This window comes from Brachyhypopomus gauderio, chromosome 1, assembly GCF_052324685.1.
Source record: "Brachyhypopomus gauderio isolate BG-103 chromosome 1, BGAUD_0.2, whole genome shotgun sequence".
NCBI lineage: Eukaryota > Metazoa > Chordata > Actinopteri > Gymnotiformes > Hypopomidae > Brachyhypopomus > Brachyhypopomus gauderio.
The window spans coordinates 21,680,314-21,699,901 of record NC_135211.1 but is presented as its reverse complement, the minus strand read 5'-3'; the positions used below and the strand labels follow the sequence as shown (position 1 = coordinate 21,699,901).

Here is a 19,588-nt window from a genome sequence, read left to right as displayed (position 1 = left end):
TGTGTTTTTCATATTTTCTTTTTATTATTTTCCAGATTGGAAACAAATTGCAGGTCCATTATTTTCATAATCACTTTACATGACATAATGCACCAAATATACTTTCAACAGGAATACATTGAAAAATACAGTTTTACAATGATACTGGACTCACACTCTGCCCACTGCACTTACAACAGTGAGTGAAACTTTTTAAATCATACTTTAATCATACTTTTGTTGCTGTTATGTATTTTTTTATTTATTGATTATTTATTACCTTTTTCCAATTTGTAAAGATACACATGCCCATTTCTTCCAATGCACTTAATAACAACGGAAGTCAAGACAACTTTTATCACTTTTGATGTTTTTTTTCTTTTTTTATACACAGTATGTATGGACATCCTACACAGAGTAGATACGGTATCTATTTTCCACTGTAGTCAACAGTCATTGAGAGCCAGCCACAGATACTATGCTTATTTTTGTCATAATAATAACAATAATAATCATAATAAATAACAATAATGATCAGTCGTCCTCTTTATACACAAAAGCACAAAATTTGGCAGCAAGGCCGGTATGAAGATGCAGACAACGACCGTTATTTAAATACTGTACAAAATAAAGTCTGTATTTACATTGAAGGATCCTTCTTGTGTATATATGCATTTGCTTACATGCGTGCATGTATGTGTGTGTGTGTGTGTGTGTGTGTGTGTGTGTGTGTGTGTGTGTGTGTGTGTGTGTGTGTGTGCGTGCGTGCGTGCGTGCGCGTCTGTCTGTCCATTGCTGTGTTCTGCATCTGTGACAACCACTTTGGCTCATGCACTGCTTATTGAGCATTTCCATAGTAACAGTGATGTACAAGCATTCCTATCGTTCCTCCTTAGTGATCTTGTTGACCTGGTGTTACCAAGGATTCTCCTTAGTGATCACGTTGACCTGGTGTTACTGCGGATTCTCCTTAAGTGATCATGTTGACTTGGTGTCACAGAGGATTCAGACTAGCACTTCTACCTCAGGGCATTTTAGCTTTGTTTGCATCAGCTGCTCATCTCATAAGAGTCTTCAAGGTGGGCATGAAGACTCATTGCTTTCAGTCAGCATCTTCACTAGACTGACATGAGGATGCTACACATGGGCTGAATCTCAAATCGCTTCCTACTACCTACACAGTGCATAGGGCACAAGCTAATGATTTTCTCTTTGTCAAACTGGGAGCCTTTTTAAATTCAGCTAATGTAGAGCAATTATGTTCAACCCTGCATTGCCCACACAATGCTGGAAAGTTTACATTGACTGTATAAAGTAAGAATAAGGCAGACCTGTGATAAGATGGTTAAGATCCTGACCTGGCCAAACACTACATGCACACACTCCGACTCTCAAGATGCGTGTGTGTGTGTGTGTGTGTGTGTGTGTGTGTGTGTGTGTGTGTGTGTGTGTGTGTGTGTGTGTGTGCAGTTTGTCTGTCGGAGATGACATAACGAGTGCATAGCCATAGCGACCATCGTTGGGTTGCCTGATCACAGAAATACAGATATATAAGGGGATTACTGTACATCGTGCAGGCAGGAGAAGGCTGAGCAGAACCATGCTTCAAGCAACAGGATGGAGGAAGTTCAAGACAGACACCCTGCACAAGAAAGCCTTTGGCAACATACTCCCCAAAACAAGGGGATTCGAGGGGCAGTCATCAACATGCCACTAAATTAATTTAAAAAAAGATTCAAAAATTCAATAATAATTTCAATGCATACAAGAGAATAAATACAAACATATCCAGGTTTTGATTGTGCAGTGAAACAAAGTTGTTTGAGGTTTGGTGCTGTGAATTTGTGGCAATGACAATTTTGAATAAATCATTGCATAGAAAATTTTAAATGTAGTATTGTTCAAAACCTCATATTTAAATGTCTTTGTGTATGTATGTGAATATGTGTGTGTGATATTCACTGTGATATTGTAAACGTTGTGTAATCTGTGACATGATTTAATGATTAAGGGACTTCACTTGGATAACTTTAAATGACTATTGTGCTCTACACTTATCTGCATGCTATTGCTTTAAGAAATCAAGCCCCAAAATCTTACCAATAATGACAATCAAATGAAAAAAATTATCAAAATAACAAGCAATAAACACAAAATAAATCCATAAAATCAAGAACATAAATCCATAAAATCAGAAATCATTTACAATTTCAGTCATAAAGACATCTCTGTACAGTAGAATACAGCTGTGCAAAATAAATCAAGTAAGGATGATCTTAAAAAAACAAATGAGGTATATGAGTAAAAAATATGAATAAGGCTTTAAATGTCAATTTAAAGTCATGTCAAAAATGTTCAGAATCTATCAAGATCAAATAGTTTTATAAAAGGAAAAAAAACATTCTAATACATCTGGGGTTCTCTGCTCGACTAGTGATGGCTTGATCATGGCTTACAGAAGGAGGTGAGTGTGTTAGTGTTCTAATATCACTGAACAGTCAAACTCTGGATTTGACTGATGGTCCTTCCATCTCCTGCAGACTCCATGTGAGTGACCTCCCCCTTGGAGAACATGACGGTGGTTTAGGTAGAGGTTATTCATATAACGTGCGGTCCCATGTCCTTACCTTTGCCTTCAGACCAAACATAAACGGATCAAGGAAAGAAAAAAAGGACAGAAAGAAAGGATATCTGAAGGAAACATTCAGAGAGAAGGTCAATCATTGCCATATTGGAATGTGGAGACTGTGGATATCACATGTTGTCTGGTGCCACTGTAGGTGAACTATCAGATCCTCCACTATGACAACTTTGGAAAAATAAGTCTCAGGTTCAGTTTTAGGACTGGTAAAAGCTTACAGAACTGCTTCTGTCTTCACTGCTGTGGGTGAGTGTGCACAAGGACAGGAGGACACCTGACAGGTTCACGCAATCAGGTGTGCATGATCAAACAGAAAGAAATCACGAGCCAGGAAAACCCATCACTTTAAAGGTGTCAAGATTTTATGAATGGATTTAAGTCGTTTCCTCTTCTTGGTCCCAAACCTCTGCGTAGTGTGGAAGACATCTTTCTGACCAGATGTTCTGTATCCACCCACTCCTTCCGTCACATTACAGTGAACTGTCTGCTGTGGGAAATTTGCAAGCTGACAGCCAGACATGAGTAAGGCGTTCTGATAATCAACGACACCATCAGGAAGCACAGGCCCAACTCTCAGGTCCTAAGGGCATGTGATCTGTGTTTTGAGATACACATCGCAATCACTGTTTTGGTCAGAGAGGCCACGCCCAGATAGGCCACGCCCAAAGAGGCCACACCCAGGGACCTCCCCCTCTTCTTTTTTTCACTGGTTCTTCTAGACCAGGTAACACCTACACGTGAAATAAGTAAAAGTCAGCAGGCATCACCTTTATTTTACAAATTAAATTATGCTGCATTTGTGTGTTTTGTTCCTAATTTAAGCTCACTATCCTGATACTGACTAGTGTTGAGATTTGACAGAATTAAACATTGAAGAACAAAAGTATGTCCTGTGCTTTTGAAATGCCTGCATTAATGTGCACTGCACTCATGAACACTAGGGGGCAGGACAGGTGAAACTATTAGAAAGTTGCTCATGTATTCCACACAATGTAAGAATTCAATAAAAGTACAGAAAGGAGGACTGTTGCCTGTAGAATATCACAACACACTTCAGAAATAACAATCAGTCTATCACAATGTTAACAATGTGATCTGAAAGGTTTATAGTAAATAGGCGTTGCATAATATCCTCTTTCCTAACCCACTAGAGCTGTTCTATGTCTTAGGTCAGTGAGAGGCTTGCGCTTTACAGTAAAGTTGCTATCACTGCCTGTGACATCAAATGAAACCAAAGAGCACACCAATCCTCCATTATGACCTAACTGACATAATGGTGTGACCGAAAAACCCATGCCTTCTTATTAACTCACATACCACCTGCACACACTATTCTCAATGGTAATCATTTAGTTAACTTTTGTCTTTCTTAGAAGCTTCAGTGTGCCTTCATCACTGTGGACTCACAATATGATTGAGCTTCATCATGGCACTAACAGCTAAATCTACCCAATCCAACACAGGTCTTATGATTAGTTAGTTTAGCAGTAAAGTAAAAGTAAAGCCTGGGACAGTATTGTTTGTGTTATATATATATATATATATATATATATATATATATATATATATATATATATATATATATATATATATATATATATACACACACACACTCACGAGTGTGACGAGTGCAAGCAAAATAAATATATATTGTCCTAATAGGGGGAGTGGCTACAAGAACTAAAACAACTGAAAAAAATCGAATAAAAAAGATTACAGTACAAATATTGAGACAGAATCGACACTGAGAACAGATACTAACCCAGCAAACGTCACCCAGATCATGTGACAAGGGTCATGTGGGTCAGATAACGTGATCATGTGACATGCTCGGAGGTGCTTACCAGCCTTTAAGAGGAGGATCAGCAGGCCCCTCACTCCACTGTCGGCCTGCCCTTCTTCACCTTTCTGTTTTCAGCAGTTTTTAAATTCAAACCAACGTGCTGAGGTTTCAGTGTCAGGAGACTTCTGTGCTGTCTAAGGTCCACCTGCCTTATCCAGGCTGTCGTCAATCAGGGTATGTTGGCTGCTGAGGAAGTATCCTGTAGATTCCAGTCTTGATTTGTCTGGTGATTAAAAGACACGGAAATCCCATTGAATAAGATAAACCACAGGAACACCCAGTGAGAGATCATTCACTTTTATAAAGCACATTTACATCATTCCAGCTGAGGCACTGATTTTTTTTTATCTATTACAGAAAATGAGACACTTCACTGCAGAAAAGCCTCTCTAAGTCCAATAACTGAAACCAACATGTAAATTGCCCAGGTGGCACACCAGTAAAACTGTGGATCAGGTCCAGTCCTAGCAGTGCCTTCTGAGCCTGAAAGGCATTTGGCTGTGCTCCTAGGGAAAGATCTAGAGTGCAGGGGGAAGATCAGGGGGTTTCTCCCCACTGCACACTGACATCCTGCTTCCCTTAGAGGACTGAACAGTGTGCCATGTGTTTCATTCTCTGAGACATGCTTGTCTGCTAGACATTCAAGAAAATGAGGCAGCAGACTTGTGTTTCAGAGGAAGTGTGTGTAATTTTCACCCTTGGAGACTGGAGCAAATTCATATTCATGTGAGGTGAATCTTGCAAAAAAAATTTAAACAAAATGAAATAATAACTAAATGAAATTATTGGAAATAAAAAAGAAGAAATCTGAAAGAATAAAATTTTTAAATGTGAAACAACAGTGAATTATCTGGTAAACAAGTACAACACTATCCACAACTGAAACCCAGGGCTTGTTGTAGACTCCATATAATCTCATAATAATCTCATAATAATAATTCTAATCCTAAAAGGCTGTTGGAGACTCACCATGGTCCTCGCGTGTCCTCCCTCTCAGATTAATGTGTGAAATGGCAGAATCAGTTTCTTAAGCTTTTGTGCGCAGTACAAAGCATCGCCATGGTGAACCCTAAGGAATATCGGCATAACATAAGTAACTAAAGTGAAAATACCCTAGTTTGCTTCACGCTAGTGTAAGAGATAAGAGCACACCACTCAGCCATCTAACATAATGACTGCTGTCATGTAATACTTACCCTTTAGTTTGTAGCTCACCAAAATGACATAATCTTCTTCCCGAGACCAGATACAGCTGTATACACAGTTATTGTGGTGGGAAGAGAGTGTGGTGGATGTGATGGAAGAACAAAGGCTTTAAATACACCATAGTGACACACTCTCACTCTCTCTTTGCTGTTATAACATAATGAGCTATTCAAGATGTCAGAATGTCTCATCAGCTCAGACAGGAAGCCCCGCCCACATATTGTCATTTTCTGCATGTGTCTCCCTCCCTCCCCATCTGTCAGACACAGCGTGCATCCCCCGGTCGTCCTACCGTCTCCCAGCTTTCCTGCTTGCTCTGTGGCACTGCCCTGGATTTTGCTGAACACGCTGTCGCTTTCGGGGGCTTGCTGTGCCGGCTGCCCTGCTGGAGCCAGAGCCGGAGCCGCTCTTGACCCTAGAGGGGTAATAGGTCCCTCAGTTCTCAAAGACATGGAAAGATGTGAATGCTTGATTCATACTACATACTGATCTGAAGCTTTGAAGCAACAATAATTCTGCAGATTTTTTACTTATTGATTATACCCAATTCAAATAGCATTGTTGTATGTCATTCTGGAGAAGTTTCCAGAATATGTAAATAAAATGTAAACAGATATTTACTGAGCTGTTGAAAAGTAGGCTAAAGCAATCAAATGATATTATAGCCACAGTGTGAACAGTCTTAAACAACGGTGTTATTGAGATGCATGGAGATGGCTGGCATCGTGCACACACATACCATTGTGACTAAAAGGGGAATGAGTTACTCCACTAATCAATATGCCAACAAGCCCATTCCTACAGCATGACTGATGTTTCTTTTTCTAAGCCAAGTGACAACAGAGACAGGAAATGTAAATGAAGCCACTATGTTTATATTACAAACTTGAAGTGACTTCAATCAGATTTTTTTTTGCGTTAATGTGAAAAAGTTCTTGTTTTTCAGTGTTGTGTAGACACACAAATCTGATATCTTCAAATAAGATTTGAATCATACTTTATTATTTGGTTCTATATCAGACTTCCATCCTATTCATGGCCTTGCAGCTTGAATGAGAATGGTCGGATCAAACTGATTCACTAGCTGTTGAGAGGGTATTCTGGGCATAAAGTCTTTATCCTGGCTACAGAGAAGAATTTAAAACTAGGGTTACATACTATTAAACATTATAGCAACACAATATATTACCTGTAGAGCATTATCATCCAATGTCAATGTCAACATGTGAAGAGCACTGTTCTCTGTGATTAATGTGATTAACACTAATCAGTGACCTAGGCCAAAAATGTGTGTTTGCATCTACATGAGAGAAAATGTATTTATTGTGTATGTGGAGCACAACAAATGAATCAATTGCAATTATGCATAAACGCCCCAGAAGGCCAACAGCTTTTAAAAAGCTGACAGAACTGTAGTGGTGAAATCGAGTAATGATGATGTGATCGTAGATGACATACGGTAGATGTGATCGTAGATATGATCATATATGATGTTGTGATTAAATCGACTATAATTCATGCATAATTTATCTATAACAATTTAGAAACTTATTTAGACAATAAATAAGACAACAATTTAGAATCTATAAATTATGCATGAATTATAGCAGGAATTATTTTTTGGAGTTTTGTATTTGAAATTCAATCAAATTCAATCCCATTCAACTCACTGAAATAGTGACAATACGCTAGGTTCTGCAGAGGAGTGCACTAACCGATGCCTGTGGCTGGGGGTGTGGGCTCTCTGGCAGGCTGGTCTACAGCTTTAGATCCAATAGCAACTGTGCAAGTTGGTGCAATTGCAGCAGTACTGGTATCAGAAGTTGATGCCGCTCCCTGTACAAAACGTAAAATTACTGGATAACACATACAGTCATACTGAATATCCTGTCCTATTGAATCAACCTAGATCTTCACTACACTGTTGATCTATGTCCAATCTTAACAAAGATAAAGCAAACTTGGGGCTAGCATCACAGATGTGCTTGGAATTCAAAATTGAACCGAAAATTGCTGGACCATACTCCTCTAAGACCAAAGCCAAATATTTATAAAATTATAACATTTTTAAAGGTTTATATCCAGGTAGGAAGAGATTATCATATATCAGTTTGAAATACACTGACTGGAGATGCAGGATTATGTTGACGATAGCCTTAATAGCGACTCACCCCAGTAACGGCCGGCTGAGCTGCGGCCGGCTCTGACGGTGGCTGCTGCCCTGTAATAACCTGTGCGGAGGTGCGCTGAGTCTCTCCTGCAGAGGTTTCTGGGTGTTGTGTGGGATGTTGGTTGGACTGCTGGTCCTGTTTCCCAGCTTCAGACTGCTGAGACTCAGGCTCTTTGTTGGTTGTTGGTAGTGTAGCAGACTTTAGCAGCTCTTGTTGTGGGTGTTGGTGTTGATCTCCAGAACCCTGATGCTGCTGGTGGAGAGACTGCTGAGATTTAGACTGTCTGTTGGTTGTTGGTGGTGTTGCAGATTTCGGTGGCCCTTGTTGTGGGTGGTGGTGTTGATCTCCAGAACCCTGATGCTGCTGGTGGAGAGACTGCTGAGATTTAGACTGTCTGTTGGTTGTTGGTGGTGTTGCAGATTTTGGTGGCCCTTGCTGTGGGTGGCGTTGTTGATCTCCAGAACCCTGATGTTGCGGAGTTCGATGCTGCAGAGATCCAGACTGTCTACCAGTTACTGGTGGTGTGCTGGACTTCGGTGGACCTTGTTGTGGTGGCTGCTGTTCATCTCCAGGACCTTGTTGTTGTTGCTGGGTTTGAGAGCAAAACTGCTGACCAGGTTGCCGGACCTTCTGCCCACCTTCAGGCTGCAGGGAACTTGACTGTCTGTTACTTACTGGTGCCGTAGATGACTTCTGTTGTCCTTGCTGTTGTGACTGTGGTTGATCTCGATGACCTTGCTGATGTCTTGACCCAGGAGAGTCCTGCTGCCAGGTTGACTGCCTTTCCACCCATTGACCGCTGATGCTCTGGTGGTGTCCAGATGCTGGATCATTGGAATACTCACCATAGTCTCGGGAACCTGAGTGCGTATATCTGTTATCTGATGATTTTTTCCGGGAGGGAGAAGAAATGTTGCGGCCTTCAGAATAAGCAGAAGGGTTTTTAGGATGGGATCGAGAAGAACGGGAAGATCTTGAATCTTCAGATGAATGCCGTGATGATGAGTGACGTCCCGAGGTGCTACCACGACGCCGGTGTTCTCGAGATGAAGTGTAGGAGTCTTGGCGTTGTTGACCATGTTCACCTTGTGACCACTGGTGTTCCTCGGGGGGTTCATCATAATCATTGTAGGTGTGCTTCACATGGCTTCTCTTACCTGAAGAGGAGTGACCTCCACTTCCATGATGTCTGGATTGGTCTGAACGGGCCTCACGTGGTTTCTCAAACCAGTCTGTCTCCTCCTGACCCAAATGATAGGCTTTTTGGGGAACCAAGACAAAGGTCAAAATGCCATTGTAAGTGTCAAACTTGAAGAAAAAAAGACAAGTGCAGATTGAAACCATGCAGAAGAAGAAATGCCATAATTCCAAGCATGCAAGATGTTCCACAGATGATATGAAAAAAAGAACATAAAATGAAGCTTTACAATTTGCCAAGTCCATCAAAGACATGAAGGAAGCCTCATATTTTTGCTGTTTTTCTTGCCGTTTTTAAAGCAGCACATACATCACAAAAACTACAGGATACAAAACTTCACATATACTTAACCGTTTTAAAACATGCAAACAAATAGGCACATATGGCTTTGTGCACTGAACATTCACAAAAAGCAAACACAATGCATTATCCATGCTGCTCTCCAAGATGTGACTATTGACATGCAGACTCTTGACTGAAGGGATGCACTTATAACATTTGTGATTCAGCACCAGATACCTTCACTGTCTGAAACAGCGCACTGCATATCATCTACTAGGTATGGGTCGTCTGGTTTGTAGACATGGCTCTTAGGTATGTCCCTTATGTGGTGATTCTGTACATCTGGCAGAGAGTGGCTGGAGCCGTATTGGTTTCGGACATCATGTGGGTCTGAGACACGTCCCATACCCACTGGCCTTCCCACCGGGCTGAGTGGACTCTCTTCTTCTGAGTTCGGAGTACGCATGGAGGGGCGTCCAGCGCGGCTGTAAGTAGCCCGCTGGGATTGTTCCATGGCATCTCTCTCATAGGACTTACTTCTGTGGCCTACTGAGTCTCTGGCATAACCTGAAGTCCTTGCCTGTCCAGAACCGTAATGACGATCTTCCTCATTCAGACCCTCTCTTGAGCCATAGTACTTTTGCTGGTCATAAGTGTTCTTCTTCACCCCTGTTCTTGACACTATAGTGCTGCTTCCACCTGTTGATGTCATTGTGTAGGAGGTCAGATCAGACTCTACATCTCGTGCCTCTTCAATTGGTGAGAATTTGGAAATCTGCTCTATGCCTGGTTTTCTGTGCTTACTACGCTTGGAGGATACAGCTGGTGCCAAGTTCTTGGATGAGAGCTTTGGGCTATTCATTCCCAAACTGCTAGATGAACACTTATAGTCTTTGTAGTAATAAGATTCACTATTCCCACTTGTGCCAAGATGGCCATGAATGTCTACTGTACCCTTCTGGTGGTAATTGGTTGAGTTGGTAGATCTTCCATATGGATCCTCAGACCCAGCCAAAGAGTTTGTCCCCTGGGGGCTATTCTCACTTCCATAACCTGTCCTTAACATATCCACTGCTCCAATGCTCTCCTTTGTAAGTTGAGAAATATCATCTATCATGACATAGTTTCTGGAGACATTTTGTTCTAGATTTGTGGCATAGACACCTGCAGAGTCAAACCCAGAGGTAGGACTAGTTATGCAGTCAGTCAGTGTTTGGTCAGGGGTGCAATATGGCCTAAAAACATTGGATGAGGAATAGGCACCAGTGAAGTCAGTCTCCTGAGCAGAGGTGGCTACTGACACCATAGGATTACTGATTATTTCATAGTTGGTTGGCAGTTTCTGCTCAAGATCAGTCAGCAATGTATGTCGATGAACTGAAAGAACATCAGGCCGCGGCTGTAAGGACAAACTCTGGTCTGGATATGGTACGGTCTGTCCAGACAAAGAACCTGCAGGTTGGAAGCCCTGGAGGTTGGGCTGCTGCAAACCCAGGTCAGTCTCATATGTGGACTGGTTACAACCATGAGTCTGAAAGGCCCCTTGAGTCTGGTAAGATGAAGGCTGGACAGGCTGGGGCTGGAAGGTACCTGGCTGGGGCTCTGATGGCGCTGAATAATGTGTTGAGTGAAATCCGATCTGCTGATAGACTGCAGTCGGTGGTGCTGGTGTGGACTGGCTCTGTGGATATGGGTAGGAAACATACGAAGAGCTAAGAGGGTACTGAGAAGCTACCTTTATGTCTGAAAACTTGCTGGGAGGCACTGTGCTTGGTTGAGGTAACACTCCATTCCCTTCAAAGGTTCTGGATGCTCCAGCCAACCTAATATTGTTAAATTCATCTAATATGTAATCTTGTGTATTTCCCATGTTGCGCAAGTATTCCAACTCTCTCCTCTCCCGCTCTTTCACCATGGTTTCCTTACGTTGGGTAATGCCAAGTTCTATACAGCGTAGCTTAGCATCAATCTCTTTTTCCTCTTCCTCCAGTTCTGCCTGCTGTTTACGTAGTTTAGATGATTCCTGTTCAACAACCTTCAGCTCATTCAGAAGATCTGCCTTGGTGACACCTTGCACAGGACGAGGCAGTACCCTGTGGGGTACACTTGATGACTTGATCATATGGGGTATTTCAGGGGTGACAGTAGGAAGGGGTATATCCTGTGATGGGGTGTTGGGGAGAGTCCGCTTCACTTTCTTTGAGTTCTGCTGCTCCACGGAAGTCAGCTGGACAAAAGGGAGGATTATTTCAATGCAAGACAATGCAAAATACAAATTTAAGAAAGTTTGAACAGATAAAGCTTTACACTTTCAAAAATAAACTAAAACTGTAAAGATATATTAAACAATGAAATGAAGGATATTTTTCTATACCAAAACACCGATTACTATATTTACTACATACTACATTAGTTAAGCATAAACCACATTTTTAAAACACCACTTAACAGTAACAGTTCTTGACACTGAACCTACGCAGCTTGACAAATTGCTCCTCATACAGTACTCATACTGATAATGAAAGACTTGTTATACTAAACCCTACATGATGCTTGATCTCTCTTAGTAAACACTTTCTTCTTAGAAAGAAGACCCGTCTTTCATCAATAAGCATCTTATAATGAGCAAAAATGAAACATTTGTCTATGTCCTCAAATAATAATTTTCTCTTACCAAACTGCTTGAGGTGGTTTGATTCTGGTTCAGGGAGCATCTGGTCTTGGATATGTCCTCTAACGTTGGGCTGAGAGGCTTTGGATCTGACATTGACCGCTGAACAGTCTTTACAGATCTTGGAAGTGTCTCTTGGGTTTGGTTATGGGATGAATCTAAACTGAAGGATTTTTTCTGGGGTGTGACATGAGCCTTGTTAAGCTTCTCACTGGAGGGAAAGGAAGTCTCCAGTATGCGGTGGGGGGACAGTGGAGACACAGGAGAGTACAGCACTTGTGGAGATTTGGGTGGTGGATGGGTGTCTTTATGTTCTTGCAGTCCGATTTCCAGTGGATCTGGCTTCCTCTTTTCAGTCTGGGTTGTGGTGGCACCAACCAGTTGTAAACTGGTGGTGTAAGGACTTACAGTGGTGGGAGCACCAAGCTGATGGGCAATTAGACCCTGAGGCTGGGCTTCTGGCTCAGTCTGGCAGGCCAAACTCTCTCCCTTCTCTGTCCTCTCTGGAGCAGAAACATAATGAAGAAGTTCAACTTTTGATGTCTCTGGCATTATGTTATCTGTTGAGATTGTACTCAGCTGATCTGGTTCAGTTTGACATGAGGAGTCACTGGTGGTCTGGATGGCTATGCTTGAAGTCATTTTACATGTCTCGCTCTTAGTTTCTGTGCTCAGTTCAGGGCGTTTGGAGTGTCTTGAACTCTCCCACTCTCCTTGGTCTTCCTCATCTGTCTGGACACAGCTGTCAGCAATACATCTGGTTGTTCTGTGCCGTGGCATGAACTGATCGTCTTCATCATCTGTTTGGACACAACTATCTGCAATCCTTTTTATAGCCTCCTCATCATGAGGAACATTAATATGGGGCAGTGAGCTCTGTTTCATCATAACACTGTCACTTCTACGCTCGTCACTGTTCCTCAGTGACATGTCAGAGACAGAACTGGGCATAGGGTTTGAGGGCACCAGTGCATTCACCATCTGCCCATCTATACAAGGCAATAACTGCAAGCTCTGGCCGACTTCTGGAATAACTGCACTACGCTGATCGCAAACGATGGAGATGCCTTGAGGGGTTCCACCAACCGTAACACCTTGAACAGCACTTTGAGCTGTTGTAGCTGCCATGGCGGCAGCGGCAGCAGCAGCAGCTGCTTCAGCAGCTGCCTCAGCAGCTGCCTCGGCAACTGCCTCTGCGGCTGCCTCGGCTGCCGCCTCAGCCGCTGCCTCAGCCGCAGCGTCGGCAGCCGCCACAGCTGCGGCTGCCTCGATGGACGCGGTTTTCTGCCTTTTCTGCTCTTCGAGTTGCTGCTGAAGTTGCTGTTGCAAGGACTGAATTTGCTCGAGCTGCATTTTCTGCTGGGCCAGCTGCTCTCTCTGCATCACCAACTGGGTCTCCCTCTCAGCCTGCTGTTGCTGCATCACCTGCTGCTTGATACTCTGTAGTTCATGTATCTCACGCTGCATGAGCAGCTGTTCCTTCTCCCTGTGCCTCTGGAGCTCCAACCGGCCTCTCTCTAGTTCTTCCTGCATACGCATCTGACGAAGTCTCTCCAACTCAATGCGCTCTCTTTCCAGTTGCAAGAAATGCTCCTGTTGTTTTCGTACACGGTCTTCCTCTTTCTCCTTTTCTTTGTCTGTAGATGTAATGCTGAGTACTGTATCTGACAAGATTCTAGTAACTAGTGTCTGTAACTGTGGTGCTGATAACTGGGGCTGTGTCTGAGAATAAGACAAGCCTTGAGTGAGGGACAAATCTTGACTTTTAGCCAACCCTTGGGGGTGGCTTTGAAGCTGTGTATGCTGCATTGCCTCTGGAGCTTGAGTGTGAGTACCATCTACTGATACCTGACTCTGAGAAGTCTGCTGGGGTGGCATAGCACTAGTCTGAGCATTAGCTCTATGTACTCCTTGCAAATCTGTAATGGGCTCAGCCGGTGTAATGGTTACCCTTGGGGCAGGTACTGTGTGCTGTTCTGTGGGGATAGTTTCATGAGAGGTACTTGCAAGTGGCACACTCCCTTGGATAGAATCTGGGGGAACTATTGGAAAATGGTTGGGAGTGGGATATTGATAAGGTCCGTGTGCAGCGAGAGGCATCCTTGGATTCATATGAGGCAATCTAGTAAGGCTGGCCAGCGGAACAGCTGTAACATTGCCTGGGGCATAAGGTCTATAGACACCTCTCAGTATGGCATTTACTACCGGGGCAGGCTGCGTAGTGATTGGCAAGGTGGAAACTATAGGGGTGTTGATGGTAGAATATATCATACCATCAGCAGTCCTCATGGCAGGAAGATATAAGGTCTGCAGGGTAACTTGTCTAGCATTGAGGAGATTTGTAAGGCCTTGACCATGTGCAGTAGGATTTCCATCCAGGCCATACAGCTGGTTTGCTCTAATAGAAGGTAAGCCTTGTTGATGGCCTAGCCTTCCAGTAGGGCCTCCTCTTTCAGCACCATACTGTAGAAGTTCAGGGGGATTGGCATAACGATTTCCAAACTGATCCATGGAGTTCAGTGCAGCACACATTCTACTAATCTCTCTGGCAGTGGTGGCACTGTACTGTGCAAGATTGGACTCTTGAAAAGTAGTCATGTCACGAGAAGGATAACCATAGTCTTCACTGATATTTGACAAAGAGCCATACCTACGGAGGGGTAACTGTGGAGATGAAACATCTCCCTGATGGCGTAAATCAGTGTAGGATCCATATTGAACACCCATTCCCAGATATGCTGCCTCATATGCTTGTTTCATGGATCTCCAATCCACTGCTAAGTCCCCGGGATGTGTCCTCTGATAGTACTGAAGTCCTGATTCTGAGAGATTTGTGACTGACATTGATGGTGGAAGCTGGCTGGGAGGAGGCATATTGTAAGGCTCTGATACACCTTGTATATTTGCTGGATGACCTTGCTGATGGGCTTGAATGGGTTCTGTGGTAGGATTCAGTTCTGAAGGAGCTGTCTTGCCTCTCTGATTAAAAGGGCCTGAACAGCTACCAGCAAATGGCAAATGATATACAACATCACAGCAGGCAACTTGGTTTTCTGACCTAATCTGACCCATGAAGTCTAGAACTTCTGGGGCTGGTGGTGGAGGTAGCTCCTCTCTTTTGACTATTTGAGTAACTGTAGCCCCTTGTGAAGTACTACCCTCATCTAACTGGGTGACCATTACATAGGGATTTCCCACAGAAATGTTCATTAGAGCAGACTTGTTCTTTAGTTCCACAGATACCCCACCATGTATGTCATGGCCAAGAGTACGGTTAGGTGACACAGAGCTTGTTAAGGGCTGTGGTAGTAGGGGTGAAACCTTAGGTATGGCACTAACAACTGTTTGCATGCTTCCACCACTAGTTTGACTTACAACTAAGTCTTTCTTAAGCAATAGTGGTTGGACTTGGTTTGCTAAGTTGTAACGAGCAAAAGAAGCTGTATGTTGTTGGTGTTGTTGGAGCTGTTGCTCAACTAGTTGTTGCTGCTGTTGAAGCTTCTGCTGCTGCATTTGAAGTTGTTGCTGTTGAATACCTAAATCTTCCAAACATGCTTCTAGCTTTGGAATAGATGGATCAGCTTTTGTTGTTCTATACTGTGGAAGATAAACTGGTGACCTAAATCCTTGACTAAGGTCAGTGCGATTGGGCAGTGAATCTCTATAAACCACTGGTTGTGACATAGAAGCTGTTGTGGATGTAGATGTTGTCCCATAACAATGTGCATGTGTAATTAGGTTGATGGCTTGGGGTTGCACTGCTGATTGACGACTTTGGAGTTGTTCTGAATTACGTGAGTACCTTCGTGAATCAGATGCTAAAGATGTCAGATCCATACCATGGTCTGTCACAATGATTGGGGGAGGTTTCCTAAGGTCAATTATGCTGTTATTTTGATCAATAACCCTGTAGTTTCCTGGGACAGTTGCACCAAGAGATGTTTTTTCGCTCTGGATCCGATTAACTGGCTGTCGCTGGCCACTTGTTGGAGAAGATATTGGGGATGTGGATGAATTTACAGTTACTGGTTTGGTGAACAGCTCAGATTTTTCTGTAGGTGAATGCACAGGTTTGAAAGCTGGTAGCCTTGAGCTCATTTCAAACCCTTCTGCCTCAGATTCCACAGTGGGAGAGTACTCTGAGCAGGATGATCGTTGAAGTTCTTCCATCTCTGCAGCTTGGCGAAGCTCCTCTGTTGGTGAAGCGTCCTCAATTGGGGACAGGTTGCTGGGGGGAGTCTTTGACCTCTCTCTAAGCCTCTGTGCTCTCAGCTCTTCCTTGTCCCTTTTTGTTTTCCGGGCTGTGCTTCGAATCTCTTGTTCCAAGTCCTTCAACTTCTCCTGCTCTCTCAGGAGTTCTTCTTCTTCCCTCAATTCCTCTTCTTCAGAAGAGTCCTCAATTGTGGGTAAGAGTGGCCCATGCGATCGATGTCTTGCTTTTCTCTGTTGCTTAGCCTCTTCAAGCTTTTGTCTCCTGCTAGGACTACTATCACTGTCTTCCTCTAGTGATGACACAGAGGTGGGTGAAGTACCAGATGTGTAGGTAGGTGTGGTAGCAGGAAGTGTTGACGAATTCTCCCCTTTAGACTTCTCTTCAGGGGATTCAGTCAAACTTTCCATCTCAAGTTCAGGTTCTTTGAGGTCATGGCTATAACTATTAGTATTATTTAGCTCTATGGTCTTAAATCGTCTTAGGCCTCCTTGAGAACCCACATCACCATCCCCGTTGGTACCTTTAGTGTTTTCCTCAAAGCTGTTCGATTGCTGTGTAAGGTGTTTTCCCAGATCACCAATATGTCTTTTTTTTTTTGCTAGTCCTTCCCCTTCTGCCTTTTTCTGTTCATCTGTGCTCAATTCCAAGATCTGCCTCCTCATGGACTCATCCTCTGTTTGATCCTGTGAGTTCTTTTGACTGGTTGGCGGTGGAGAAACACCACTTTCGCTGCTGTCCTCCACATAGTCATGACGTAACTTGCAACTTAGGTCATCTGATCCATCAGAATCTAGCTCGCCTTTAGATATAGACAGAGTCTGAGGTCTTTGCTGATCAGTAGTATCTGCTGAATCTTTACACGTTTCTTGGGCAGAACCTGTCTGTGACTCCAAGAGAGGACGCATAGAACTCTCTAGCTTTGTAATTTCGGAGGGGCTAGGTATACTTTGTTGGTTAGAGTTGCCTGTCTCAGTGAGTTTCACTCCTTCCTCTTTGATCACGCCAGTAATCTCACTCTGGGAGCTCGATATGCCATCAGATGAGTAGCCGGTATCACTTAGACTTTGTGTGCTCGACTTGTTTGATACCTAAGGAGTAAGGAAACAGACATTATTCCACCTTTAAACAGCAGAGATGACAAAAAACTGTTGATTTAAAAAGCAATATCAAACTGTAATATTTAAATTTACTGGACAAAGTGACAGAAACATCATTAACAGCAAATTGCATGCAACTGGATGGATGAGATGAACCTAAGTCCTAAACACCTATAGAACACAATGCATAAGAAATGGTGGTAATCATGACCATGGCTGCCCTAGACATATAAATATCAAAGAATGACCTCAAGACTAATTGTGAACATTAATGAACATTAATGGAAAATACCATAAAATGATGATGACAAAAATGTCAGTGAGTAATAATAATGATAGCACATATAAATAATAATTACACTGTGAAGAGATTCAAAGTGACTTTAGATACAGATGATATTAGTGATGTTAAAGCAATTTTATCACGCCAATCATAGCATGTCAGAGCTGTTATTGGACTGATTATGGAAAACGAGTGCATAGACAATGAGGACACAGAGGGTCACTCACATCGCCCGGTTTGCATTTCTGCAAGTGACTACTTTTCTTCTGGTGTTTTACATCCTGAGTTCCTTTCTTATGGGGTGCTTTCATATGCCTTTGCTTCTCAGGTTTTGAAATAGTTTGTCTCCTGCTAATGCCTTGCTCTTGTTTTTGAAATTCAGCCTTGTTCACAGGTTGAGTAGGGGCTGTCCTGCCGGGGGACTCCTGAGTGCAGCCCTCGTACTGAGGTACCCCCTGTCTGGTGGAAGGGAGAGGGGCACTTACTTCGGCACCAGATGCTGGACCACTCCCCATGTCCCCTGATATGGCTCTCTTCGTCTGACATGTTAGGCAGAGCCATTCGTTCTTCTAGAAGAACAGAAGCACAAAAGGGTGAAATAAGTACATAAAACATAGTACATAGTCATATATATGGTCATACATATATGTGTGTATATATATATATATATATATATATATATATATATATATATATATATATATATATATATATATATATATATATATATATATACATACATCTTCCTACACATCTTTTCTCTTGCTCTCTTTCATTCTTTCATTCTCTGTCCCTCCCTGAGCACTATTGAAGGGAACTGACTGAACTAAGCTTTTAAATTTAAATTCACACCCTTTTATCAGAAAACACCTTCTTGATATTTACAATGGACAGATGTTTATATACTCATATCCACATTTTCAATAGGACATGAAGTGTACATTGTTACCAGGGTTGCAGAGGAAGCACCTTTCTTGAAGCCATTATGGTGGACAATGTTTCCATATTCATTCACTTTATTCATCCTGGGCTAGAAAGGATTTTTACAGCAGTCACCCCAGCATAACTTAATCCAAGAACAAGAATAATCTGTGTCATGGTACGTTGAGTTACACTTGTTCATTTTATCTTTCTGTCTACCTTGGATTTCATTATTTATCAGTCCAAACGTCCTATTGCAGAGACTGAATGAAAGCTCACATCCCATTAGGAAGACACAGTTTTCACAATGTTCATACATTCTGCAACTCTTCATGGTCTCTTAGTGTCTCTTTCTCATGAACCTTTTATCTGAATTCTTGACAGATTTGTCCTTTTAACGGCATGAAGTGGCGGAACAGTGGAAAGAGGATCTGAGTGACTTGTTTGCGTTTAATTGGTTGGTGTTTACTTTTTTGTGTTTACTTGTTTGTGTTTACTTGGCTGCTTTTGTGCACTGATGAGTGTGTGTGTGGTGAGCTTGTGGCAGTTTCATGAGTGCAATTGTCTCTGGGTTCTGCTGTTGTGAAATACTAAGAAAATGAGAGACAGAAACAAAACCGAGAGACACATACACATACAACACAAAGAGCTGCAGGCTTCCACTTAAACTCATTAAGAAAACATTCACCAGACTTGCAAAACATTGTCTTCTTGACCATGACTCAGAAAGCCACAGGAGACATTGAAGACATATTGTAACACCACCCATCAAGAGCAGAAATAGTGAAAGCAAAACTAAAGCTGGTGTCTAACCTAAAGCTGGGGTGAGACACCAGATGAAAGCTGGCAGACTTCACTCTTCTCTTCACCCCCTATTCACTCCTCTCTTCACCCCTCTATTCACACCTCACTTCTCTCCTCTTCACCCCTCTTCACTCTTCACTTCATTCCTCACTTGACACATCTCTTCACTCTTCTTCTTACCTCTCTTCAATCCTCTCTTCACCCCTCTCCGCTGAGGAGATGAGATGGCTGTGCTGAGAGGATGAGGCAGGCTCCAGTATGCCAGACTGAGGCAGCTTT

The 19,588-nt window shown here is 42.7% G+C and overlaps 1 protein-coding gene across 2 annotated transcripts in view; it reads right to left on the bottom strand.

The window, feature by feature from the left end:
* Nucleotides 1–675: 675 nt before the first annotated feature.
* bsnb (bassoon (presynaptic cytomatrix protein) b) overlaps nt 676–19,588 on the bottom strand; it is an 89,649-nt gene continuing 70,736 nt past the window's right edge. The window contains exons 6-16 of one of the 2 annotated variants that reach the window (XM_077002601.1): nt 17,812–18,153; nt 11,995–17,292; nt 9,558–11,547; nt 8,998–9,099; nt 7,841–8,760; nt 7,385–7,505; nt 5,962–6,084; nt 5,660–5,715; nt 5,433–5,532; nt 4,465–4,686; nt 676–3,351 (exon numbers count right to left, since the gene is read on the bottom strand). In XM_077002601.1, coding sequence (XP_076858716.1) covers nt 5,675–5,715; nt 5,962–6,084; nt 7,385–7,505; nt 7,841–8,760; nt 8,998–9,099; nt 9,558–11,547; nt 11,995–17,292; nt 17,812–18,153 — 8,937 coding nt within the window. In that variant the 3' untranslated portion in view covers nt 676–3,351; nt 4,465–4,686; nt 5,433–5,532; nt 5,660–5,674. Of the gene's footprint in view, nt 3,352–4,464; nt 4,687–5,432; nt 5,533–5,659; nt 5,716–5,961; nt 6,085–7,384; nt 7,506–7,840; nt 9,100–9,557; nt 11,548–11,994; nt 17,293–17,811; nt 18,154–19,588 lie in introns of both variants that reach the window. The other variant, XM_077002605.1, reaches the window with a different exon arrangement.